The sequence below is a fragment of the Lampetra planeri genome, chromosome 29 (assembly GCF_965212315.1).
Source record: "Lampetra planeri chromosome 29, kcLamPlan1.2.h2, whole genome shotgun sequence".
In the NCBI taxonomy this organism is placed as follows: Eukaryota; Metazoa; Chordata; class Hyperoartia; order Petromyzontiformes; family Petromyzontidae; genus Lampetra; species Lampetra planeri.
In genome coordinates, this window is record NC_136135.1 from 6449236 (window position 1) to 6475888 (window position 26653).

At 46.9% G+C, this 26653-nt stretch overlaps 1 protein-coding gene across 6 annotated transcripts in view; it reads left to right on the forward strand.

The window, feature by feature from the left end:
* LOC144728627 (protein Aster-B-like) overlaps positions 1–22503 on the forward strand; it is a 125956-nt gene extending 103453 nt beyond the window's left edge. For all 6 annotated transcript variants that reach the window (XM_078608183.1, XM_078608180.1, XM_078608181.1 and 3 more), the window contains exons 14-21: positions 683–801; positions 1944–2086; positions 3481–3584; positions 4167–4361; positions 6043–6139; positions 8651–8758; positions 12945–13068; positions 14086–22503. In XM_078608183.1, coding sequence (XP_078464309.1) covers positions 683–801; positions 1944–2086; positions 3481–3584; positions 4167–4361; positions 6043–6139; positions 8651–8758; positions 12945–13068; positions 14086–14172 — 977 coding nt within the window. In that variant the 3' untranslated portion in view covers positions 14173–22503. The remainder of the gene's footprint in view (positions 1–682; positions 802–1943; positions 2087–3480; positions 3585–4166; positions 4362–6042; positions 6140–8650; positions 8759–12944; positions 13069–14085) is intronic.
* The last annotated feature ends 4150 nt before the right edge of the window (positions 22504–26653 follow it).

Genomic DNA, 26653 nt, shown 5'->3' on the forward strand with positions numbered 1-26653 from the left:
CCACTTGAATTAAATTTGCTTACTTTCACGGTTGTGTGTAAATACCGTGGCATTTCTGCAGTTCAGATTCAAAATCAGAATCTTTATTTACACGTGAGGAATCCGATGAGTTACGAATCTCATTTTCACAGATGCCCAGTATTTCGTGGGTCAGCAAGTTACAGCAACAAACAATATAAAAAAAAATATAGGAGTGCAAAATAGAGAAGGTAAGAAAGCCACTATGAATAAATATATAAATATTAATGAAGTACATAACAACTACATATTGTACTTGAATTTTCTGCCAATTTCCCAACAACATATGCAAGTTTTGATTTAAAGCTTTCGTGACTGCAGGGATTCATCTTCTTGGTTCTTTCGGTAATGTCACGTAGAAGGGAAATAATAAAATAATAAAAATAAAACATAATAAAATAATTCTCACGACGTTTCGGCCAGAACGCAAGCAGCCGTCCTCAGGTGAAGAACAGGTCTGTGACTTTACCGAAAGAACCAAGAAGAACATATGCAAGCTTGGGGCAAGGCAGCAGAACAACAACTAAACCAGTCCCGAACCACGCCAAAGACAAACACACGGCCCCTCAATGAAATGACACATTTCTGTCGTGCATTGCGTTGAGTTGCGCCCGCCACGGCGACTGCGCTGACCGGCACGCATGTCCACGTGTGTGTGGCTCAGATTTCTGCGTGCAGCCGTGGAGGAAAGAGGCCACGGGTCACATGACGCGTGTGCTCACCTACGGCGTGGCGATGTCCAACCCGCTCGCGCCAAAGTCGGCCAACGGAACGGAAACACAGGTTTGGCAGCAGCGGCCAAAACAACAACAAACCTACACAACTTAACACATGTAGGAGGTTGCTGCAGCCGGTATTGTTTTCCGTAATAAATGTTTGGGTTTGGCCACGTAAATGGGCACCACGGTGGCGAGACGTTAACCACCTCGCCCGCTATGCAGGACGTCGTGGGTTCGATCGCGACCCTGACACTTGTATATTTGGAGTTTGCGTGTCTCCCCGTGGTCGTGTGCATTTTTTTCCGGATCCTCCAGTTTTTTCCCTCCACATTTATAATCAACATGCGCTTAGAGTGTCTGGTTGTTATATATTTTCGCACAATAAACCACTTTATTGAGCTATCATTTGTGGCCAGGTCAGTAGGCCTTAGCTGGTAAAAGAAAAATAGTTTATAGGTTTAGTTTAGTTTACGGTCTGGTCAGATTTTGTTGTTTTGAAACCACTTCCACTGGCCTACATAAATTGTCACGTGTGCAAGCGTTTACCAAACCTATTATGGTTGTTCCAGCTCACCGGTAAGTTGAACAATTGTCACAACCAAATTGAACAATCAGAAACAACGTTTCACTTGGAACTGTGTCAAGTATCTTCAGATCAGAACCCAGGAAGTCAGATTAACTGTGTCACCTGATCCGGCTTCTAAAATATTTGCTATGGGTTTACAGGAACAACCTGTGAAGACAAACTCAGATCTGTGTCTGTTTGCTTAATTAGACACGCTGCTGTATAATACCGGTCTGGAAAGGCAATAGGCCGATGGATTATTTGAAAAGCTTGACATTTCGAGACCGACTTGCACGCCCCCCCACCCACCCCACCTGGGAAGTCTTTGGGTCTTCCTCTGACATCAATCACTAATGTCTCTATGTCCCCACTTTTGTCTGTGTGGCCACAAAGCCAAAGATCACCCTGATAGCCTTAAGAGATTGTTGGGGGCAAGTGCTGTTAGCGAGCACCTATGAAGGCCGACAGTGGCGATGTTTGCACACCCCACCAGGTACTCATTTGAGGCTGACTCGACCTAGGGGAGGCCCAGGATCGATTCAGATTATTGTCACTGGTATTGGCCGTGAGCGGAAACCGAACTCGGGTCGCCGGATTTGCAGCGCAGTGCGCTAACCGCGCGCGCGTACGTACGCACACAGACTCTGTACAAGAACAGCCGGGAGGGCGAGTGCTACGTGGTCGACGCCGAGATCTTCACGCACGACATCCCCTACCAGGATTACTTCCACACGGCCCACCGCTACTGCATCCTGCGCATCACCAAACACAAGTGCCGACTTCGGTGAGCGACCTTCTGACATCGGTCGCGGTCCTAGGGTCGCGTTTCCGCCTCTCCTCCTCCTCTTCGTCTTCCGAAACTGCCCCAGCTCCGATGATCGAAGCCTCCAGGTTGATGGTCGCTGTGCGGTACAGGCTCGCCACTTCTAGTGGACGATTCGAAAGGGTTGGGGGCGGCGAGATGCAATCCTTCACCACCTCTCCCCCCCTTGAGACACCGAATCTTGGTATTTAATTGTATTCACTGGCGCAGTACGTTGAATGTTTTGTTATTGTAGTGGACAGCCCAATTTTAAAAGCTTGATATTTTGGGACCGTTCCTCCCACCTCTTTGGGAAGTTTCTAGATTCGCCTCGGGCCATCTCTCATCCCTTTCTAACCTACATAAGCTGCTGGGTGCATGGCTTGTTGGCAATGGTTCTCTGAAAGTCCTTTTTAAGTTCAACTCTATGTATGCTGAACTTTCCAACCGTACGTAGCCAACCATGCTAATCGGAGGTGCATTGGAAGGGCAACATACTGAACACAAAAAACAGTTCGAAAGAAATTAGTTTTTAATATAGATTTAAAAGTGCACAGCTCCCAGTGGCTTCCGAATATCGGAAGGAAGAGCATTCCAGACGGCCGCAGAAGCACCATCTGAAAGCGTGCGATGCGGTGACAACCGTCTTTGTTCGATGGTTATTATTTCTGCCAAGTAGGTGTTGTTGGTTTTGCAGCCCATGGTGTTTCTCTGCGTTCTGTCGCTCACGTCCTTGATCCGTCTTCATTCTCTCGGTCTTCCTTGACCTCCGTTTCCCCCTCTACCGTGGTGGCCATTGCTTGTGCTGGAAGTCATTGATGGTGCATTTGATCATTCGTGTCCATATCTTTTGAGGTTTTTTTTTCTTCAGTTTACCATGCCAGGAGAACGTTATTCTATTTAATAATCACAACATGTGCAGCATTGGCGAAAGTACCCTTGCCTCGTTATGTGCTTGTGTTTTATCCCAATTACATTCCATTTGCGTTTCATCGTTGTAATATCATGAAAAGGAAGATATTTCAGTGTGAAACTCTTACACGAAGTAGTATAAAATCACTCGTGTCATTGTTCAAGAATGGCCTCAGGAAGGGAAAATCACGGAATTGCTTCTGAGGTACCTGCTATTGCCTCTTATCAAAACTACACTTTTTTATTTCACAGTTTGGTTCTGGCTCAGCCCGGCAAATCGCCAGTGGAAAAGCACCCATACCATTAGGGCTCTGCGTTGGCTCGAATCAGCTCGGCTGTGCCCGTGGACGAAGGTGGAAGATCGTTGGACTTGCTTTGCACGTGTGGGTCATCATGTGCTTTAGTCATGGTCCGATGTGTTCTCATCTCTCCCGATTGCTGATTGTGCGCATCTTTCACTGCAGGGTATCTTCAGAGATTCGCTACCGGAAGCAGCCCTGGGGTCTTGTGAAGACCTTCATCGAAAGGAACACGTGGAATGGCATCGACGATTATTTCCGGCATCTCGGTACATCCCGCCCCATTGCCCCACTGCCCCACCACCCTGGCCCAACCACCCCACCGCCCCACCCCTCCACTGCCCCACCACCCCACCACCTTGGCCCTACCACCCTGGCCCCACCACCACACTGCCCGACCACCCTGGCCCCACCGCCCCACCACCCCACCACCCCACCTCCCCACTGCACCACCACCCCGACCCAAAACTCGCACGATCCGCTCGGCGCGGCGTGACCCTCATCCAAGAGAGACGGCAGTATGCATGTGCGCATGGGGCACCACAGTGGGGAGATGTTTACTGCCTTGCCTCGCATAGAGGAGTGCGTGGGTTCGATCCAAACCCTGGTGCCTGCTGTATATTTGGAGTTTGCATATCTCTCTGCCCGTGGTCACGTGGATCTTTCTCCGGGTCCTCCGGGTTTTCGCTCCACATTTAGAAACGTGCTTTTATAGTATTTCACTGTGATACATTTCCACACGATAAGCCACTTTGTTGAGTTATCATTTGTGGCTCAGTGGGCCTTACCTGGTCAAATAAAAAGAATTTAGTTTTTGATTTGGGCCCCCCCCTCATTTCATCTCTCGGCAGAGTCGGAGGTGGGCCGTGCGGAGAAGCTGCTGCTGGCCGTCGAGACGGACAAACCACTGGGGCTGCGGCGGCGCAAGCGCCTGCTGCACCGCGTCGGGGTGGCGGCCGCATCGGCCGCATCGCCCGTCACCACGCCGACGGACGAGGACATTGTGGACCCTCGCCGCATCGTGCCGGGGCCACGCGCCTCCACCGGTGCCCGACCACCGCCAATGTTTCTCTCGTTCCGCCGCGGTTCACTGTGCGGCAAACGGACGGGGGTTTAGTTGAGCGGGGAGCACCCCGCAGTGGCTAGGAGATGTTAACTGCCTCGTTTGGCATACAGGAGGTTGTGGGTTCCATCCCGACCCTGACGCCTGCTGTATGTTTGTAGTTGGCATGTATCTCTCCGCGTGGTCGCTTGGATTTTTCTCCGGTTCCTCCGGTTTTTCCCTCCACATTTAGAATCAACACGCACTTAGAGTAATTGGCTGTTATGTATTTCCACACAATACGCCACTTCATTGAGCTATCATTTGTGGCCAGGTTACTTGTGAAAAAGAGCTATTAGCTCAGTGGGCCTTACCTGGTAAAATCTAAATAGTCTCATCATTATTATTACATTCCCATCCGTCACCTCAAGCGGGTCGACAGAGCCGAATTAACTCACTCCATCTGTGTCTTTTTGTACCAGCGTCGTTGAAGTAAAGCACCCTTTGCTTCAGCGTCATTCTTTATTGCATCGATCCACCTCGTTCATTATCTCCCTCTGTTAATTTTTCATTGTACACGACGAATTGCTAGGCGTGGTGTCTTTTCCATATTCATTCGTAAAACATGTCCTGAACCATTTCAGTGGCATTGCCTCTTGTTCTGACCCCTTATTTTCTGGAGTTATTGAACATCCAGCATTCAGTTAATCTACCCCACCTCTGCAGGATAACAGTTGGTGTACATCAGCTCTCCAGATAATCCGGAACTCTTGCCCGTATTGGTGTATTGAGGTCACCATCATCTTGTATAGTTTTGTTTACATTCGAATCATTCTATTTAAAGCATCCAACCTATGAGTAGCTTTCATCTGTGTAGCCTGCTATGAGGGTCTGGTTTAGGCCTTGAGTGCCGATGAACTAACTCATCGTAGGTGCTGTGATGTAGATTCACGTTTTGTTACGTTGAGGTGGCTCAGAGGTCGGAGCTGGGTTTTAATCTAGGTCTCAACCATCCGTGATGAAACCGGGTCCTCTAGTGGTGTAATCAGCTCATCAATTTGCATTGTTACGTATGTAGCATAAACCTTAGTTTCGGTGACATGAATGAGAACGCGAAACATTAATTGGGGCATAGCAAGCGATGCCTGTTGCGTGCTGTGTCTGTGCGTGCCAACGCCCATACACCGGTCTGAATATCGACTACTATGTGAGCAGGAGAGCTTCCTGTTTCACCTTCGATTGTGTACTGTCTATAATGCTGACCTGTATGACCTGGAACACCTCTGCAACTCTCACGTAGCCCTCCACTCTTGTGTTACGAGCCTTGCCTCTGACCGCATGGCCCCCGTACCTCTAATGACAAAGATCCCCCGTATAGCCTTAACAGACTGTTGGGGCAAGTGATGTTATCGAGCACCTATGACGGCCGGCACAGCACACGAGGGGGGTGGGTGGCCAACATCACGCCGGGCCGCCTTTGTCTCCCGAGTGGCGATGTTTACACATTGCACCAGATACTCATTTGAGGCTGAGTCAACCTAGGGAAGGCCCAGGACCGGTTGAGATAATCGTCAGTGGTGGTGGCCATGAGTGAGAATCGAATTCGGGTCGCCAGGTTCGTAGCCCAGCATGCTAATCGTTGCACTACCGCCCCCTGCTCCCCATACCGCCCCACACGCACGCAGGCTCCAACACTTGCCGGGTTCTCTACGACGACAGTCGGCAGAGGCGGGACGCCGGGAGCTCACCGCTGTCCCGCGTGTTGCTGCTCATGGCGTTCGTGTGAGTGACGGCACAACCCTTCGATCACTGCTGCCCCAGCCAATCGTGATGTAACAAGCGGAGCGAGTGTGATTGTCTCAACCTCGCCACCAGTGATTGTGGGATGGGCGGGGTGCGGAAGACCAAACTAAAAGTGATAAAATTTGGCTTTTCCCTATATTCCACATTCAGTCAGGCTCTCCTGAACACGTCTTGGGACACCTCTTTTGAAACAATCGGTTTCATTGCCATGTGCTGGAAACTTATTGCAGGGCATTTTAAAAGAGTATGCCCCCAGTGCGCCTCTATCAGGAGGTTCTGCCAAAGTGCGTTCAGAAGTGGGTCTTTTAAATCATCTTCTGGTGTCATTCTCCTAAACACCGGTCAGCGCACCGGCAGCTGCTCGCGCAGCTGCTTTGTCGCGTGTGCCGTGGCTCGCCTGAGCGCTGTTCACGGTGCCGTGCGTGCGTCACCGTGCGCGGTTTGAACAGCGGTGCCACGGGCAACCGGAGCGCGCAGAGAAAACACGCGCGCACACACTCGCATGCTTTGAGGCTTCACTCGGCAGATAGGTCCCTGAGCAACTGATTTAAAAACGTTATGCATTCGGTGCTTTGTCAGTCTACGGCTGGGTGAAAGCCGTGTTGATCGTGGGGGTGCTTTGACCATACTTGACCACGCCGGTCAGTTGCGCGTTGGTGGAGGACCGCATTAAGTGTCAAGCGGGTGGTCGAGTTTAACGGCGGAGTGGCGGTTCAGGAAGAGAAGGTGCCCAAGGGTAAGCCCATCACGGAGATGGAGCGATGATGAAATCGTGTGCAGGTGCTCGGTCGATTGTTGCTTAGCAGGACCGAGAGATGGCAATGGCTTGGAGGAAGGCCTTCATCCAGCAGTGGATCGATCATAGCCGACGATGATAATGGTTACCAAAATACCTAAAACTCAATTGTATACTTGAGCAATGAAGTTAAGCTCATACCTGGTAAAGCGTTTAACAATATACAAAAGGAATCTTGTGCTCATATCGGATGTTTGTGACGTTGGGTGCGACTTCTGCGGATGGCCACGCTGGTCTCGAGGGTGGTGAGAAACGGCGGATCTGTTGCAAGGCAGTCATTGTTGAGCGGGTTATTTGGATCGCATGTCAGGACTTCCTAAATTAATTTGCCTTTCTTTTTTTTTCTTCTCTCCGCACACTTGTCAGGAGTTTCTTCAGGTACTGATTTTTTTTTCTCTGCCATAAAAGTGAGCGCTTTAGGGCGAAGCGAGGCTTGATGATCACGGCTGACGATGCATGGCGGTGGCCCAGAAATGTTTGGAAGTCTAGTTACGTGCTTGTAAATAAAATAAAATAGAGACTCGCAAAATTGTAATGGTCATTAGAACGTTAAGTTTTAAAAAAATCTACGTTTTCTTCTCTTAATTAACTAATAAGGTTCTCATAAATTCACAAGCTGATGTGTTTATTTGACTCTCAGAGCATTGGTGTTTACGGAATGCTAAATGTTTCTTGTGTAAAAAAAATAAGAATAGGTTTCACCCATTCTTACAATGAATCAGGTGTTAAGATGTTCAAACACCAAACAGAAACCTTTTGCAAGGAATCATGTCCGGATTACCCACTCATTCTTGTGGTGAACATGCAAACAAACATGCTCTGATAGTATAAATGGCATTGTCTTGGAAACTGATTGGCCTACACAAGAGACAGCCTTCTGTTGGGCCTAGTCTCAACCAGTGAATGGCAAAAGGCGAAATTTTTCATTAGTTGATACTGGCAAAAAAGCGTTCCATTTTTTTGGTGTTTTTTCCAATCATCACGGGGGTCACCTTTTTTTTTTTGGTGTAGCCAATCATCACGGGGGTCACCCTTTTTTTTTGGTGTGGCCAATCATCATGGGGGTCACCCTTTTTCTTTTTGGTGTGGCCAATCATCACGGGGGTCACCTGTTTTTTCCCCCCACGATTTGGGCACAGTGGCCCAAACAGATAATCCTCAACTTCATCCACGAGCACTCCCACAATGCTCTTCACATATCTCGTGTAACAAGTCGTGTCGATGTTTTAAATATGCATTGGGAGGCTGCATTAGATCAGACGGCCAATAAATCAACTTGAAAACCAACGTATCCCATCCTCGGTGTTTGTCAGGTCATCATCAGCATCATCAACATTGTACAGTCTAGGCCATGGGATTGCCATGGCCTAAAAAATTCAATATTTCATGAACCTCAGTGCATGTGAATACAAGATGGTGTTTTTTAATAAATAACGTCACGATGCAGTCCTTAATAAAGAGTTGCATGCCGCTCCGAAACCGCAGGTTTCCAACCCCTGGTCTAGGCGATACATTTATTTCCATGTTTTGGAGAATGTCATCAGCTGGAGAAAGGGTCTCAGCTTGTTTAGCAGACCAGCCGTTGCATGAGCAGACTCCCAAAGCACGACAGAGGCGGTGGCATTGCGCCCCGCCTGAGAGCCCCGACGTGTCCGCGCTTGAGACCTTGACGAGCGCGTGTTGATGTCGTGCAGCCTCCTGGTGCTGCTGTGCCTCAACGGGGTCCTCTTCTACAAACTCTGGGCCCTCGAGACGACCACGCAAAACCTCCAGCTCTTGCAGAGCCTCAGGAGGAGTAGCAGGTGAGCCCGAACGCACGCGAGCTCCGTCACGGCGGCGCGAGATTACGGCGCGGACGGCCGATGAGCGCGCACGCCTGATACGGCAGAAATCTCACGAATTGCAACCAAGGCCAACGACGCACTCATAATAATATAGCGCAATTCGCACAAGGCCTCAAGCCCTTTGCATGAAGTTTTAAGTTACGGGAAACGCCTGTGTAAAAGCAGTTGACTCATAAGACGCGATTTTTTTAAGTGTAACGGATTCAGATTAACCTAATGGGACCGAGGAAGGGAATTCCCAAGTCGTGGAAGCCTGGCTGCAAAAAGCTCTGTCTCCCATAGCAAAACAGTCTGGTCTTTGGAATGGGACAGCAACCTGGATGTGTGTGGTAGTTTCGGTACAATCGTATCTCAAGTCACTTGACAGAAATAACGAAGACGTTTACACGTTTACATGAGTGTGGAAGAAGGAGTGGGCGGGGCTGAGTAGGACAGGGAACCATGGGCAGGGTCCAAACACATCCCCTTCCAGCCGTGGCATGTCCTCGCAGTGCTCGCTCAACGGTTATTAAAAGCCGATGTGATGTCTCTGACGGATAACGGATAATCTCCGCCGATGTTAGGTGTGGCCGGGAATCGAACTCGGTGTTGCTGGGTTTGTAGCAGTGCACGAATCACTCTCCACACAATGACAATCATCCCCCCCCCCCCCCAGCATAGCCTCCACAGACTGTTTGGGCGAGTGCTGTGAGCGAGCACGTGTGAAGGCCGGCACTGAACCCGAGGGAGTGGGTGGCCAACACCGCGCCTGTGTCTCCCCAGTGCTGATGTTTACACATCCCCCCACCAGCTACTCTTTTAAGGCTGAGTCGACGTCAGGAGGACTAGGACCGGTTCAAATATTCTCCACTGTTATTGGCCGTGACCGGTAATGGAACGCGGGTCGCTGAGTTTGTCGTGCCGTGTGCTAACCCCACTGCACTCCCGCTCCCTTTGGGCCAGCAGTACACGACCGCTCCCCCCACAAGCAATTGAGGACAGCACAACACATCCACACAGCCACATGCACAAAATACACGTGGGCCTCACACCTGGGGTTGTTTTTTTTTTCCTGAATCAAAGGTCAAACTAAAAGGCTCTCAACCCTTTTGAGTTCCGCCGAGTCCAGCACAAATGAATGCTGCACATTTTAATTTGAGTGTGGTTTATCTTTCCGTTCTGTAATATTTTCCACCGTGACCTTTTAATTTAATTGTACGTTCCCATGTCCAAACTCGTGTACAAATTAAATATCCAGTTTCCAATTTGAAAAAAAAAAGACTCCTGCTGTTATCTAACCATCTTATATAAGCATCGCGACGAAAAGTACACACGTCCATAAACGTTGTTCCAAAATTAAATGGCCACATATTTCAGCCGCCGCACATATAAAAGTTGACTTGTCGAACACGATCCGTCATCGCCAGTGAGTCAATCCACTGCTGGATGAAGGCCCCCTTGGGCTAACGACCCATGCGATTAAATACAGCAGAGCCTCACTGCACTCCTACATCCACCCATAATGTAGCTTTTCCATCGTCCTTTTAGCCGTCTCAAATGTATATCCGCTCTCTTGCCTGCTACCCTCTCACTCCAGTTTGCCCTTCAATTGCCCATTGATGTCTATTTCACGTAACTGATTGAATTAGTAATTAATTGACCCACCTAAAGAATAACTGGCTGATTGAATGGTTGGTTAATTGAATAATTGATGGACTTGTTATTGACGTGTTGGGCCGCCTTCTGCCCGTACGTACTGACCCGGTGGTCAATGTGTAGGGTCCATTAGGTGAGCAACGCATAACTGATTTTCCAGTTAGATGTGGGAGACCAAATGACATGGATATTTATTTATCCCCACTTACTCGCTGCGTTCTGAACACATTAGATAAGTATTTGAAAGGCAAATCCATCCCCAAAAGTCTCTTAGATATATACCCAGGCCAAGTTTGAGGTTTTGTGAATGAGACTTTACTTATTCTATGGGTCTTTCGGTAAAGCCACGTGGATAGAAAAATAATAAAATATCACGACGTTTCGATCACAACACAAGCCTTCAGACGATTGCTTGTGTCGTCTTCAGACGATTGCTTGTGTTGCGATCGAAACGTCGTGAAATTTTTATTATAAAAAAAAAATTCTATCTACGTGGCTTTACCGAAAGACCCATGGAATATGTATTCCTGCAGTCACGAAAACTTTAAGTCAAGATTTTGAGACTCTACTGTCGCATTACGGTCAGGCCTGTGTTTATGTCACTGTGGTTATTTATTTTATACGACACCAATGCAGCGAAGTCACTGGAGTGCTATGGCGAGTACCAGACTGTAATTTAAAAGTTTCAAACTTGTATTCGACATCCCAGGATGCTGACTCTTTGGTTCTTTGGGTAAAGTCACGTCGGTAGAAAAAATAATAGATCACGACGTTTCGATCGCAATGCAAGCAATCATCATCAGGCGGAAGAAAGATCCCAGGATGCATAGACTATTTCATCACCACCCCAAATCCCGAGATTGGCATCTTTGGATCCATCACCCTTGCTCCGTCTGTCCTCGTAAACCACACCACCTCAAAATTGTTGTCCACGTAATCGCTGATTAGGGCACCACGGTGGCGAGATGTTAACTGGCTCGCCTAGTATACAGGAGGGTTGTTGGTTTGATCGCGACCCTGACCCACACAGCGGCATGCTCGTGCTCACACCTGCGAGCGATTGCCTCAACGCGCGCGCACACATGCTGCGGCTCGGCGTTCACTCTCGCCGCGCGTTCTCCCACGCAGCCGCTCCACGCAGGAATCACAGACGCCACGCCTATGCTCTGTACTAACTTTTATTGTCGGCGCAAACTCCGCACTGCCCGGAGGGAATATTTTGCGAGAAGAGGCCTAGCCTACTGCTGCCCAAGTCCCCAGACACTCAGACGCCCTACCACGTACCTCGCAGCTGTACTCAAGGCGTCGCACGGACGCTGTGAGAGTCGGAGGGAGGAGGGCGAGAGAAAGCTTTCACTGCCTCGTGGCGGCACTCGCCGGCGTCGCACAGACGCTGCGAGCGGCTCGAGATGGCAGGATGGCAGGGAGTGGGTCCTGGCGGCCAAGAGGTTGAAGACAAGATGCCCCCTTGAACGGTCCCAGGCTCCTCTTTTTATCCCCCTGACTTTAAAAGCCCGGGGTCACGTTGTACAGCGCGCGGACAATCGTGCACCTACCTGTGATTATCGTTTTTTTCCTTGCATCGAGCACTGCGGCGGGTGCTTCTGCGATCCATTGTCTGTCCGTCCGTCCTCATTAATTTGTGACTCACCCTCGTTAATCTGGAAGGACGCCCGGCTGGCGGATACACACCCTGCGAGTGTGTATTCGGTATGGGGGTCGGGGGGGTTGTGGCACTGCGATCCCCTGACCTCATGGTTTGCTCTTCTCGCTTAATATTCCACCCCAGCCCCTCCCGATGTCGCGAATGACTCATTGCTGCTGGCCCGGTGAACCTTTTTGCGCCCGTACAATTTTAATCCAACTCACCGCAGTGTGACCTGTCCTGCGAGGATTGGCCAATCGTGGGACTTTCCTCCGAGGGACCCTTCGGATTAAAACCCGTCGTGCCAGGCTGATCCCCTGCCAGGACACTGCGTGTGCGTGCTCAGGGTGGGGGCCAGGGGGGAGTCGCGGCGCTTGCAGAGTTGCTTCGAGGCCGTGGCACCACACGGGCACACATCATCTTCTTGGTTCTTTCGGTAAAGTCACGTAGAATGGAAATAATAAAATAATAAAAATAAAACATGATAAAATAATTCTCACGACGTTTCGGCCACAACGCAAGCAGAGTCTGAATGTCACTGACATTCAGACTCTGTCTCCCCGACAGACCTGTTCTTCACCTGAGGACGGCTGCTTGCGTTGTGGCCGAAACGTCGTGAGAATTATGTTATTATATTTTATTTTTATTATTTTATTATTTCCATTCTACGTGACTTTACCGAAAGAACCAAGAAGATGAATCCCTGCAGTCACGAAAGCTTTAAATCGAAATTTAACGGTCACACATCGCTGGCAATTTTGTCAAATAAACGGCGCTTGCTCAATTTTGGAAATATAAAAAAAAAACCTCTGGTCGGAAATGCGGTGACGGCTCAGCTGACCGGTGCGGGCCGGTTGCGCGCAGGGCGCACGTGCCGCAGTCGGAGCGCGAGTGGGCGCGAGTCATCGAGCAGCAGCAGCGCGCTCACGAGGCGCAGCTCGGCAAGTGGAGGGAGGCTCTCAAGCTCACGCTGTCGCACATCGACCAGGTGAGGGCGCCGCTGAGAGACAGCGGCACCACCGGCAGCAGCAAGCAGCAGCAGCAGCAGCAGCTTTGTCTGCACGCTGAACGGGACACGCTTTCGTCGTGCTGCGTATTGGGTGACCGCTACGTGTTTAATAGGCTTGCAGCCGATCGTTGTGTCTGCCCACGATTCGGTGGCCTTCATACGAGGTCAAGCATCGATTCTCATTTGCCCAGGTTGTATCGTCCCGTTACAAACTATTACTTGGCCTGCTTTTTGAGCTACGTCGCACCACACGTAGTCCCTTTGTGACGCTTTACAACTAAGGTTGAAAGCGTTCATGCATTCGCCCTGTCCCTCTGTCTCTCTCTAACGTGGGGTCACGCTAAATCCTATCAAGATGATTCAATACGATTCAGAGCTAAGTATAAAGTTGTATTGCTATTACGAACCCTGCAGAAGACCAGCCAGATTGACCCAAGGGTTGCCCAATACTTGGCGATTAACAAAAAACTGTGCGAAAAGGAAAACTTGTTCGTCCAAGGTGATGACTTCAAATGTAACGCGGCTTGCCTCGTGACGTCACGGGCGTGCAACATCATCTCGTTGTGCGGCAGGGAAGGTAACGTCGTCATGGCTGATTAACCCTTTCCGATGACGTTCGTGTACTTCGTCAGTTTTTCTTCCGATTCCGTTCCGATGATGTAATCAAAACGAAACCGGAAGAAAAGAGAAAAGAAACAACTTTATGGGGACCGAGGCTCCCACAGTTGTGTTGCTACAGTTCCCTGCGGAGAGTACAATACAATGTCTTTAAAAACAGCAACGCTACGCCTCTCTAAATAAAATTAATTCCGAACCGCTTGCGCATTCCCAGATTCAACGGCGAACGGAAAACTCTCACCCTGCAACTTGCAGACGTCTCGGAAAATGGAAAGGGTCACATGACTTCCGAGTATGAGCGCGGGTGTCGGAGCACGTTCCGGAGTCCGTGCGTAAAGCAACATTTTTATTTTTATTCCTCCCTGGTTTTGTTCGCAGCTTCGCGAGTCTCTGGCGAGGCTGCACCGAGGCGTTCACTCTCCGGACTCTTCCACTCCGTGGCGGGGGGGGGATGAAGGTTCCTGAAGGCGCCTGCAATTTACAAACAAGAAAAATATTGAAAAACATGCGAAAGGAAAATGAAGAAAAAAAACACAAACTGCTCTTCCTGTGAAGAAAACATGGAACATGTGCAATTTACATTTTACTGTAATCCAAGTTTGGAAATGAGGGAAGCGGCCAATTGGAAGTTGTTGAAGATCGCTGCCTCCCACCAGGGCGTCTCTTTGTATCCATTCGGCCAGGAAACACGCGGTGGTAACCGGAGGAGAGGTGGGAAACTTGAATGTATAAACAAAAGCAAGGACATTTTTTTTTCTTTTTAAACACGAGTGAACCTGTTGTATAGTTGTTTGACAAACGGTATATTTTTAAGGGTTTTCTTTTTTTAAAGCCCAAATCTGTCCGTTTTCATTTCCCTATTTTCCAGACTCTCTTTCTTTGAGAATGGTTCCTTAGCAAGGAGCACAGACACTTTTGTCGATCATGGGAAGGTTCATGGAAAACAAATAACATTAAATGGGGACGTACTTATTATCAATATCATATTGATTGCGACGTCATAGATTTGTGAAAGGTGTCTTCAACACCTTTCACGTCGAATGTTTCCTGTGAAACCATTAACGAGTGGAGCTAAAGATAAGGAAAGGATGCGTAGCCCCGTAGCGTAAATCGTAGGCTCACACACAAACCTGCCTCACATCTGTGGAACTCGTAAACAAAATCTTCACATCGCATGGATTTGGACAGCTGTAAAGGGCGATCGATGAAAAGCAGATAAACTCCCGTCCACAATAGGGAAATTTACACGGTTGAACGCGGGGACAGTGCTGGTCAAAGCGCACTCCCGCACAGTGTCATCGGTAGAGGGGGTGGCGACGCAAACGCAGCGCTATCACCCCCCTCCCCCCTGCCTACTTAACGTATGTACGTTGCTGAACTTCTTTTGCACCGTACGTAGTCAACTGTGATAATCGGAGGTGTGCGGGGGGGAAGGAGGATAAACTCAACACACAAAGCAGTTCTAAATACATTAGTTTTCAATCTTGATTATAAAGCGAATAGCGTCAGTGGCTTTCTGATATGGAAAGGAAGAGAGAGTAGCAGACGGCTGCAGAAGCCCAACCAAAAGTCAACTTTAGTTCACATGGCTTCTACAACAATCACACTGGTCAACACACTTTTTCTGGCAAAAGGTATTCCAACGGTATTAAGGTAATTTTCGGGTAATTATTCCAAATCTGGCATCAGTTTTTGTCTATCACATCAGGTTTTTGAGATATCAAATATTGCATTTTCAATAAAAACTGCAGAAGAAAAATAATAAATAATTGTGGATATCTACATAAAATGATATTATAAACACACTATCCTCAAAATACAGCACCATATTTTAACACTAAAGCAGTCACTGACTCGCAACAATTGGCAATCATAAGTGACAGAGTTAATTTCGGGTAAAATCAATTAAAATGGGGTATGCCGATAGCATAAATATGAGATGCGATAGAGCAAATCTGAGATCAGATTTGGAATCCGCACCCTGAAATTAGTCTAGAACAGCTGCAAAAGTCCAGGCCAGAAAAAAATGTTTTTTTTGTTGACCAGTGTCATCATTGCTATTATTGACCCACGAGACTCAGGTTTTCAGGAGGGCCCTACTTTGGGCATATTTGGCCATTACCATTAATGAGTGATTGGGCACGTGGAAGGAAACTGGAGTACCTGTGGAAAACCCACACAGATCAGGGGCATCACTCAACATTTTGCCATCCCCTGGCCAAACCTCACATCCTCATGCCCCCACGTCACCTGGCAGGCAATGCACGGTAGTCGTCCATTTAATTCAGTCATCGAGTACCATCGCACAAGCCGTGCGCCCCGAGATGCCAATACTGGGCAGAATTGGGAGTCGGCCCTGACGGATTCCCATTGCCAGGGGCAGCATCCACGTGGTCATACTAACGGGGTGGGGGGTGCTAATGAGGATTCACCATAAATCTCGACTTAAAGCTTTCGTGACTGCAGGAATTCCTATTCGTTGGGTCTTTCGGCAAAGTCCACCTGTCTACGTGACTTTACCGAAAGACCCAAACAATAGGGTTCACCATAAATCTCACGGCTTTTGTGGTCTCACACGACACAAACTGACGAGAAGCGGCTGCGAAACAAACCGCGGCTCGTTTGCTCATCGTTCGATTCTTCATCGTCGACGCCACTTGCTTCGCAATCGTTCAGCCAGGCAGGGGCGGAGAAATTCCTCGTCGGGTTTCCATTGCAACCAGTCTATCGCACTGACCAGGGAGGCGCGAGGTGCGGTCATTATCTCGGCCTCTCCCGTCAAAGTCCATCGGAGCCCTGCTGCGTTGTGCACGTGTTCGCGTTAAGTCTGGCTTGATCGCCACCCAGATCCATACTTTGTATTTCACTCCGAGGCAGAGAAGATTATCTCGATGTCGACATCTGCGCTGTGTTATCCCCAAAGGAAAAGAGGGCTGGAAATACAATGATTGCGATCCCTCAGCCCGTTAATCACACTTCAACTCAACCGCACGTAACGTTTAAATGCAAGATGATAAACACTCTCGACTCTTGATTACCCGGAGTAATGGGGCCAGAGGAGTTTTTTACCAGGATTAACACTTTAAACACGCATTATTTACATCATTTATTTTATTGTTTATCGAAGCAATCGGTTTACTTGTTTTGTCACGTGCTCACTGGCGTCACCGACCCCTTAACGAGTTACGAGTCAATAATGAAACCAGCGTGCACGATAATAAAGGGTGCAAAATAGCGCGGTTCATCTGCAAAACATGGATAATCCGCCCATGGATAGCAGAGAATTAAGGACATGCAAAGCAAGGTAAGGTGTGCATAGCGTAAGTAAGCGGCGAGGCTTACCCGTCGGCGGACTACTTGGCGAGTGAAGATGGATGTTGTTGTGCACGTGCGTCTGTGCGTGCGTGGCATTTGGTGAAAGGATGCAGAGTTGTCCGTCTTTCTTTGTCTTCCCGTTTGCGTCATTCATTTCTAAACCCCCGTGTGCTGCTGTAACGAGAGCGCTCCGTGCACGTCTCGAAAATCGATTTTGTTTGAACCGAGCGAGAAGTCCGAGAGGTCAGGATAGAGTCCCCGTTTGCAAGAACGACTCGGGGCACGAGTCTTGGAAGTGGAGGGCGATGATCGCCGCTGCTTGCTGTGTACACTCGTCCCGGATTGAGTGACGGTGCTGAACGAGGTACATTTCATTCAGCGCCATTGCCCACGTCTGCTGCCCACGTTTTGAGAGCATTTGCAAAATGCGCAGTTTCTGTGGGGGGTTTTTTTTGGCCGCGTTCCATTCGTAACAATGCAGACTTGGATTCTGTTCAGGAGGCATCTTAACAATTCACGGATTTAAACTAATTATGCTAACGATGCATTCTTCTAGCCGTGCCTGTAACAATCGATTATGATTTATGCAAATTATGGAGTTTACAAACGGTACATAATAACTCAATTATTGAATGGACTCATGACCCCCCCCCCCCCCGCGTCATCACAATTTGAACTGAGTTCATCATAACCAGCCATGTTCAATCCACTGCTAGATGGAGGCCTCCCAAAATCACCGCCACCTCCAGCGATGCAACAATCCGCCGAGCGCCTGTGCACGAACTGACTTTATCGCTCCATCTCCTCAGTGCCCGTCCTCCGGGATGCATAACATTCATCGGTTGCCAACTTCCATTGTTCTCAACCACACTGGTCAACACACTTTTTCTCGCATAAGGTATTCCAACGGTTTTAAGGTAATTTTGGGGTGCTGATTCCAAATCTGGCATCAGTTTTTGTCTATCACATCAGGTTTTTGAGATATCAAATATTACATTTTCAATAAAAACTGCAGAAGAAAAATATTAAATAAATGTGGATATCTACATAAAATGATATTATAAACACTATCCTAAAAATACAGCACCATATTTTAACACTAAAGCAGTCACTGACTCGCAACAATTGGCAATCATAAGTGACAGAGTTAATTTCGGGTAAAATCTATTAAAATGTGGTATGCCGATAGCATAAAAATGAGATGTGATAGAGCAAATCTGAGATCAGATTTGGAATCCGCACCCTGAAATTAGTCTAGAACAGCTGCAAAAGTCCAGGCCAGAATTTTTTTTTTGTTGACCAGTGCCATCGCCAATCATCGCGTATAGCTGCCATGAAGTGTCCTGCTCAAGCCCAATCGCTGAACAGTTTGAAATGTGTCATTAAGCTGTCGATGCGTTCTCCACTCCACATGTTGCTATTCCAGCCGTCTGTTAATCTTACTCCAATATTGCAATTCTCCACGCTTCTTTGCACATACCCTAAACAATAAGTGCACTAAACTAAGATCCATTGTACTCCTGACGTTAACCTTGTTCCAAATTCTACCTTCTATTCTCTATGCTATAACACTCGACCGATCACCGCATCTTACCACTACAATGAAACTTTCACCGGGCAAATCGCTGCTCCCCTTCAGAGAGAGAGAAACGATTCTGGACTATTTGGAAAACTGGTGGTTGTGCATTCTGACTAAAGTTATGTTTCAGCGCAGATATAACGTCTCCAGATATTAATATATCTGTTACTCCATCGGCCTATTTGGTTTTCCAGGCAAATCTTTTTCAAGCGGCAGCTTCTGTTGAAGCATGTAAACTCTGGACCGGTTTATGATTTGACCCATAATGCTTCCACAGCAACGCACGAGTTTGTGTAAGTCATGTTTACTCTGAGAATATTGGCTTAATATGGATGTCTCAGTCTATTAGGGGTCCCCAGACTACAAGCTATTTTAAAATGTACCAGGTAAGGGCCACTGAGCGATTAGCTTAATTATCCGAATCAAGCTGGCCACAAACGATAGCTCAACGGAAGTGACTTTTCATGTGGAAATGTTTCGCACCAACCAAAGACGCACGTTTCTAAACGTCTCATGGCCAACACCAGTGACGATCATCTGAAGCAGTCCTGGGCTTCCACTAAGTCGACTCAGCCTCAAATGAGTACCTGCTGCTTGTGTAAAAAAAAAGCATTGCCACTGGGGAGACAAAGGTGGTCGGGCGTTGCGTGGTGTTGTACCGCGCCTGCCTTCATATCGTTAACGGCACCTGTCACAACAGTCTGTTAAGGCACCTGATTAGCACGGTTGGCTACGTACGGTGCTAAAGAAGTTCACTATACAAGGCTTATACGGGGGATCTTTGTATTTGGGGTCCCCATTACAGCTTGCAACTGGTGACCGTCCACTGAGAAAACTCTTTGATATTTGGTTATTTGAGAGCACCTTCAAGGTTGGGTAACTTTGTTGAGATATCCGCGTGCTTTGGAAACATCTGGAAGTACTGTAGCCCTTAGACGTTGAATGTTTTTTTTAGCAACATCTACTGTTGCCTAAGCACTATTTAAATACGTCTTGAGTTGCTGTTGTACGACCACGTTACGTGCGCCATTGTGTGGTCACTTTAGAAGGTAATTCAAGAACTAACGTAAACATTTACACGAACCGTAGATGGTAAGCTCTGCCAACAATGTGCCCCTCCAAGATATTTATTGTAATTACCAAAATGACTTGAAGGTGATGAAGGATATGTTTTCCTTATTGTATTGGTCTCTTAACGACTGGAAATGGAGAGACGTGTACAATGTGTGTGTGTGCTCCATTATATTGGGCAGCAGGAAATCTGCATAGTGACCTTACAGAGTGGCTATTTTGAGTTGTGCTTTGGAGTATGTGGACCACTAATGTCATGCTCCACATACTCCACCGGTAGTCCCAGAGCAATACTCTAGACGCCTATGGGGGAGGTTGACCCTGCGTATTTCCATAGCGGTGATAGAAATCTGCGGAAGTTCCTTGTTACGTTTGTATTGAAACGCAATTTGATTTACTCCGGCACTGAACGAATCTGGAGCTTCCGCGGATTGTTTTTGGTGACGGTGACAGCTCGTTCACAGCGCACGCCACTTGCAGGTCGTCCTAAGGTGGGGGAGGAGGGGGGGGGAGCCCCTTGACGTTAATGGCAAAATAATCGGCAATGACATTTCGTCTTTAACAAAAATAAATGGGGAACGCCTAGAGAATGGTGAGGTCAGGTTGCGGTGCTTGGCTCGTGCGTGGATGATCGCTGGGCCCGTTTGTTGACTTGAGCTGGTTTTTCCCAAGTCACTGATCATATGTAAATATATGAAATAAAATGCATAAATTATAAAAGTGCGTGGAGAATGGCCCGAGCAAAGTATCTGGATACTTGCGATTTCCACTTTACGAAAAATCTTTTTGCAGGATATATACTCAATGTGTATATATGCATATACTGTATACATATTATTGACATGCATACATGTATATAGTTGTTTCGATACATGTATGTGTATGTGTGTGTTGATACTATGTATTGTTTATATACATTTCTTCATGTATAATGTACATATATACACACACACACGCTACACTTTGCGGGAGAGTTGAGCTACGTGATTATTTAGGAAAACCATTACTCTCATGATTATGCTGTTCGATTGCTCAACTAACAACAAACATAGTAAAAAAAATTGCTTCTGTTTCCACGTGTGCCGCTGGACGGGAGGTGATGGGGCAGGGCTTGGATCATCGTCCGCGTCACGCTGGACGTGGCTTATGGGTGGGGGAGGGGCTCTATTTTTAAAGAGGTCCCGCGAAGTTTAACCACAACAACAAGAAATGGGAGTCGATTTTGATTTTTTTGTCGATCGGCAAATCGATCCCCGAGGGGGGGGGGGGCTCTCTTTATTTCGTACATTGACCCTGCGACGTTAACATTTTGAGCTGTTGATTTGCATTGTTTGTGATGGCTTCATTGTAACATTTGAATGTGGCTGGGCGAGTTGGGTGGCAAGTGGGGACCCGTTGGCTGCAGCGAAAGGCCTAAGAAATGCTCGTTAGGGAACAGGTAACGTGAGCATGTGTATTTAATTTCTTTGCTATTTTAATGTCATTGAAGTCATTGTTTTTTTTTACATCAAGCAAAAAAAAAATCTGCCTAATCTGTACAGGAAAAAGTGCGTTACTCCCAATAATCGTTGTTTTACTTTGAGTTGCTGTTCTGGGAGATTTTGTGTTATTCCAAGAACTGGCTGCAGGAAATCGATGAGTCTCTTCCCATTGGAAGCGCTGTGTGTGTGCGTGTGTGCAAGACCTCCTACTCTCCCACCCCCAGTGAGAACCTTGCAACAAAGGCCATTTCAGTCTCCTTAACTTTCAGGAAGCAGTGGGCACATTCTGTGGGCCCTGCGTACAGTCATTGTAAGTGACCCAAGACAGTAAATAAGTAAGGGCTTAGAGCATGTGTATTGTTTTATCCTGTACTATAAAAAAAAACACGTTATAACACCCAATTAGATGTTTCTAGTATTGATGCAAACACGTCTTAATTTGATTTAAGGAAAAAATTACCTTAAACAATCCCCTGAAGAATGCTTTCACTGGCTTAAATTGTCAGCTGTGAGAGAGAGAGAGAACTTGGGTTGTTTTTTGATTGTGTATAACGTTTACACACTAGCAATGGAATTTAATTGTTTAACACAAGTATGTTTTTTTTAAACAACTTAAGTGGATTTTTCTTTCTTTGAACTTGAAGTGCCGCAGCTTTCTGTTTAAAGTTGTATTAAGTACAAATTCAGTATTTATGATGAAAGTTCTGTTTTAGTTGTGAATTTTAGGTTGATTTATAAACGTAGATATTTTGACCGAAGCACTCCTTTGATAAACCTTAAAACATATCCTTTACCCCAGCGAGATGTAGAGGCGGCACTAATTTAATTTTCACGTTGAATTTACCGCTATTTGTTTAAATTATCTTTTAAAACTTGTGAATGAATGTCAACTCTAATACGCAAATGATTTTTTTGGGGTCAGAGCCGATTGGTTATACAAGTTAACTTTGTGGATTGCTCAAGATTTGATAATAAGTTGAATTGAGTTCAAATGTGGCAGAACGAATATAGGGCTTTGTAGAATTCTGCGTTATGCACTGAATTGAGATGAACGCGGGATAACATTGACCAATAAATTATGGAATCGAAAAACAGCACCATTTCATGCTATTTTCGAATCTATGTTTAAGCAAATTGGAGTGCATCCAAAGCATGTTAATGCTTCCTTGATTGAAATTTAATGGATCACTTCTGCAGATCTCTAAAACGCTCTCGGCCACGTAAATCCAGTTCAGATTCGGTGAATGATTCTAACAGATGGCTTGACACTGTTTTGTGTTGACATGTGTGAGAAATGAATAAGTTAAAGAAAAATGTGTTATTTTGAAATAAAATTGATATTTAACTTGACCTGCTCCCCCCTCTCTTAATCGAAAAAGGTGCCCGAATGAGCGTCTACACAGCTGAGCAAAGATAATGATCCGGTCTGCCTTGTTTATGCCCCAGGTGAGGTTTGTTTAGGTATTAGTAGTTTGACAAACGTGTATACAGTGTTCTGTTTTAGCAGTGAACTTATGGGTTTAAATATTGACATAACTTACATCAGTAAAAGCATTAATATAAGTGGGCAAGTTAGCATATCAGCAGCTGCATTTTCCGAGGGTCATATTTCCAAACGAGTATGTTGCTGTAGTAGTGATGTCGTGCTTCGCTACGGGGGTGGGGGGGGGGTTACATCATTCTGGGGCCCTTTGTTTTTCAAGTCGGCGTTGCCACGCGGGTAGCCGTCTTCATGCCCCAGGGTTGACCATTCCCAAAGCAGATGGGTGTTAAAATTCTAAAGGAAAAAAAAAGATAAAACTTTTTATTTCACCAGGTCAGGCCCGCTGAACTACATGGCTCTGTCTTGCATAATCCTGCATAATGCACGGGCATAAGTAGTACTAATCACATACCTGCATTTCCCATAAATATGCTAAATTCCTCTTGATATGCAAATTCATTTGTCAAGGCGCTCTTCCCCCTCCAACCCAGCTTAAATATACGCTGCCAAGCCTGGTGGTGTTCATTCAGAGGCTGTCTTTCTGACAGACCTGTTCTTCACCTGAGGACGGCTGCTTGCGTTGTGGCCGAAACGTCGTGAGAATTATTTTATAATGTTTTATTTTTATTATTTTATTATTTCCATTCTACGTGACTTTATCGAAAGAACCAAGAAGATGAATCCCTGCAGTCACGAAAGCTTTAAATCGAAATTTACATGGCTCTGTTTCAGATGCGACCTGGCCTATCACAAATGATAGCTCAACGAAGCGGTTTATCACGTGGAAATGTATAGCAGCCAAATACTCGAAACGCATGTTTCTAAATATGGAGGGGAAACCCGAGGGACCTGAAGCAAAATCTACGAATCCATGGGGAGAACATGCAAAACGCAAATATATTTCCCGCACCTTCGATTAGCACAGTTGGCTACGTACGGTGCGAAAGAAATTCATCATACATCAAGCATCAACGAAGTGGCTTATCGTGTGGATAAGCCATGCCAACTAGAAAATATAGAGGCGGCAGGGTTGGGATCAAATCCACGATCTCTTGTATAGCGGGCGAGGTAGTTAACATCTCGCCACCGAGATGGGGGTCACGCTCGCCGTTCTCACGGTGAGGACGACGTGAGAGCGATGGTGACATGGAAACGGTAGAAAGAAAAACTACCGAGGCCCATGCCTCAACTTGTTGATTTAACAATCGATTCTTACACTCGTGATAAATACATTGTGCGTTGTTGGTGTGAGAATGCGTGACCTATTCCTTACGACAATTAGTTTGTTGAAATAAAATTACGCAAACGAATGTTCATTTGTGGATTACATTTAGGTCGAATGGAGCGAAACGAAACTACAAACGTAGATTGGTGACAATGTTATCGAATCGTTTGGGAGGGGGACGGTGTATCATTCGACTCCTTCAGTTAAATAACTGAAATAGGCGCAAAGAAGCATGGGGAGAGGCATGCTTGGAATTGCACGGCTGGACATTTGTAAAACTACTGGACATCTGTGAAAAAATACAATTTTGGTTCTTGGATTCCTCCAGTATAAATAGAGATTTTGATTCTGCAATTGGGAGACAACGAGAAACATTTTAATTGGAGAACGTACACAGGCCAACGGCATCATTCAAACCGTTCAGAAATGTAAGCGGGCTTTGGGCAGTATACGTCATGGACACTGGCCGATGGTTTAGGAGCAATAACGGCAAAGGAACGGAACGCGTCCGAGAGAGAGAGGACGAGACGGTGAATTCAGCGCGCGTGCAGGTGGATTTGTATCTCGCCGAATTCAGCGCGCATGCAGGTGAATTTGTATCTCGCCGGATCGTGAGCAGCTTGGAGGAGGCATTCATCCGATCAGTCTTACTGACCGTGGCGAATGGCGATGATAACGATGATTTAGAAAACATGCGCTGGGAGTATTTGGCTGCAATACATTTACACGTGATACGCCACTTCGTTGAGCTATCATCTGTGATAGCCAGCTTGCTTCTGAAAAAGAGCCATAGAGCTCAGTTGGGCCATACCTGGTCAAATAAAATTAATGTTTTTTTTTTGTTTAATATTTGGGGCCCTTTAATTGTGACGCCTGTGGTCTCGGCTTCCCTGCACCACCGTGACTCCGAATTAGAATCTTTATTATTTCACACTGGAGGAATCCTATGAGCTATAAAGCTCATTTTCACAGATGCCCAGTAGGGGCGGTTCAAGCTAACAGCTCGGTGGTTTTTACCTGGTGAAATAAAAAGTCAATAGTATTACCCAGTGCAGCATCCGTGTGCAGCTGCAGCCCGATACAGGACCGTGCTAAATCTGTGCCTTGGGGTGCGGGGCCACTCGCTTGTGAAGGGCCCTCTGGAAGAGCGCCTGGATGTCGGGCTTGCGGAGGCCACTCGCCAGGAGGGTGGCGCCCTGCGCCAGGTGCACGAGCGTCACGATCAGCAGGTGTGTTCTCACCTCCGCCTGGTTCGACGTGCCCGGGCACAGGTCCTGCGGTAGACGGCCGGGGGAGACGTTTTCGATTTAAAGCTTTCGTGACTGCAGGGATTCATCTTTTTGGTTCTTTTGGTAAAGTCACGTAGAATGGAAATAATAAAATAATAAAAATAAAACATAATAAAATAATTCTGTCGAAAAGACAGCGTCTGAATGACACAACCCAAGCCTGAGTCTGAATGACACAACCCAAGCCTGAGTCTGAATGACACAACCCAAGCCTGGCTTGGGTTGTGTCATTCAGACTGTCTTCTCGACAGACCTGTTCTTCACCTGAGGACGGCTGCTTGCGTTGTGGCCGAAACGTCGTGAGAATTATTTTATTACGTTTTATTTTATTTTTATTATTTCCATTCTACGTGGTGACTTTACCGAAAAAACCAAGAAGATGAAGCCGGGGAGACGTTTGTTTTCGCCCCACTTTAGAGTTCAGTTTCATTTCAGTTTCATGTATTAGGTGTAGCCCTGTGAGCCATGTGGCTCTTGACTCGGGTGCAACCGCAACAAACAAAAACCGTGAACAAGGAACATCTTAAAGTAACGACGCGCAACAGAAACATCCAGGAAAAAAACAGCAAAGTCTTCCAGAAAAAGCACCGTAGATCAGCGCCGTGTGCAAAAATCCAGGTGGTATGCAAGTCAAACAATAACAAGCATGAGACAATTTAGATGGAAGTTATCAGTCTGTACTACAACAAACAAATATGGCTAAACCAAAACGTTCGTGTTAGTTCAGTGCAAGGCCCGCGAAGCCACTGGCATTTCCGTGCTGCCCCTGACGTGCCCCTCCTCGACAACACACAAATGTGACCCCCCCCCCTTCCCCTTTGTTGCAAGCGGTGTTACGGCCATCGCAATGATGGTGTCTATCGACGAAAGTGACTTCCCCCCCCCGCACCCCACCATTTGAAAATGAGTAAAGAACACTGCTTTACACCATTGGTACCTCATTTGCCAGTAAAAAAATAAACTGACACCTTTTTTTTCTTTCAGTTTTGTTGCCAGATAAAAGGGTAAAAAAAACAATGATCGTATTTTGCTACTGCCAAAGGAGGTTCCAATGGTGTAAATGCTTACCCCGAGCTCTCATACTCTGATGGTGCATTGTCTTTGAGTTGTGCGCCTTTTGGCGTCATCTGGTCCAACACCATGTGAGACTAGGCTCTAAGGAAAGCTGTCTCGGGTGTGGACCAATCAACTTCAAGGACAGTGCATACATTATCAGAGTTGTGTTTTTTGTTTGCATTATGACTGCAGGTATTGTTGTCTATGCAAACATGACTCCTCGTAAAAAGGGTGTCAGTTTTTTTGCCAGATAAAAGGGTAAAAAACCAATTTACACTGCTTTAGTTCCACCAGTTGATGCTAACAGCAATATTGATATCACCGCAGATGAGAACGGCTGTATCAGACCGCATTGACCAGTTGTGGCGGTGAGGAATGGTCAAATACCCCCCCCCCTCACCCCGCCATGAATCTTGAGGCCCTCATCCAGCAGTAGATTGGCAAAAG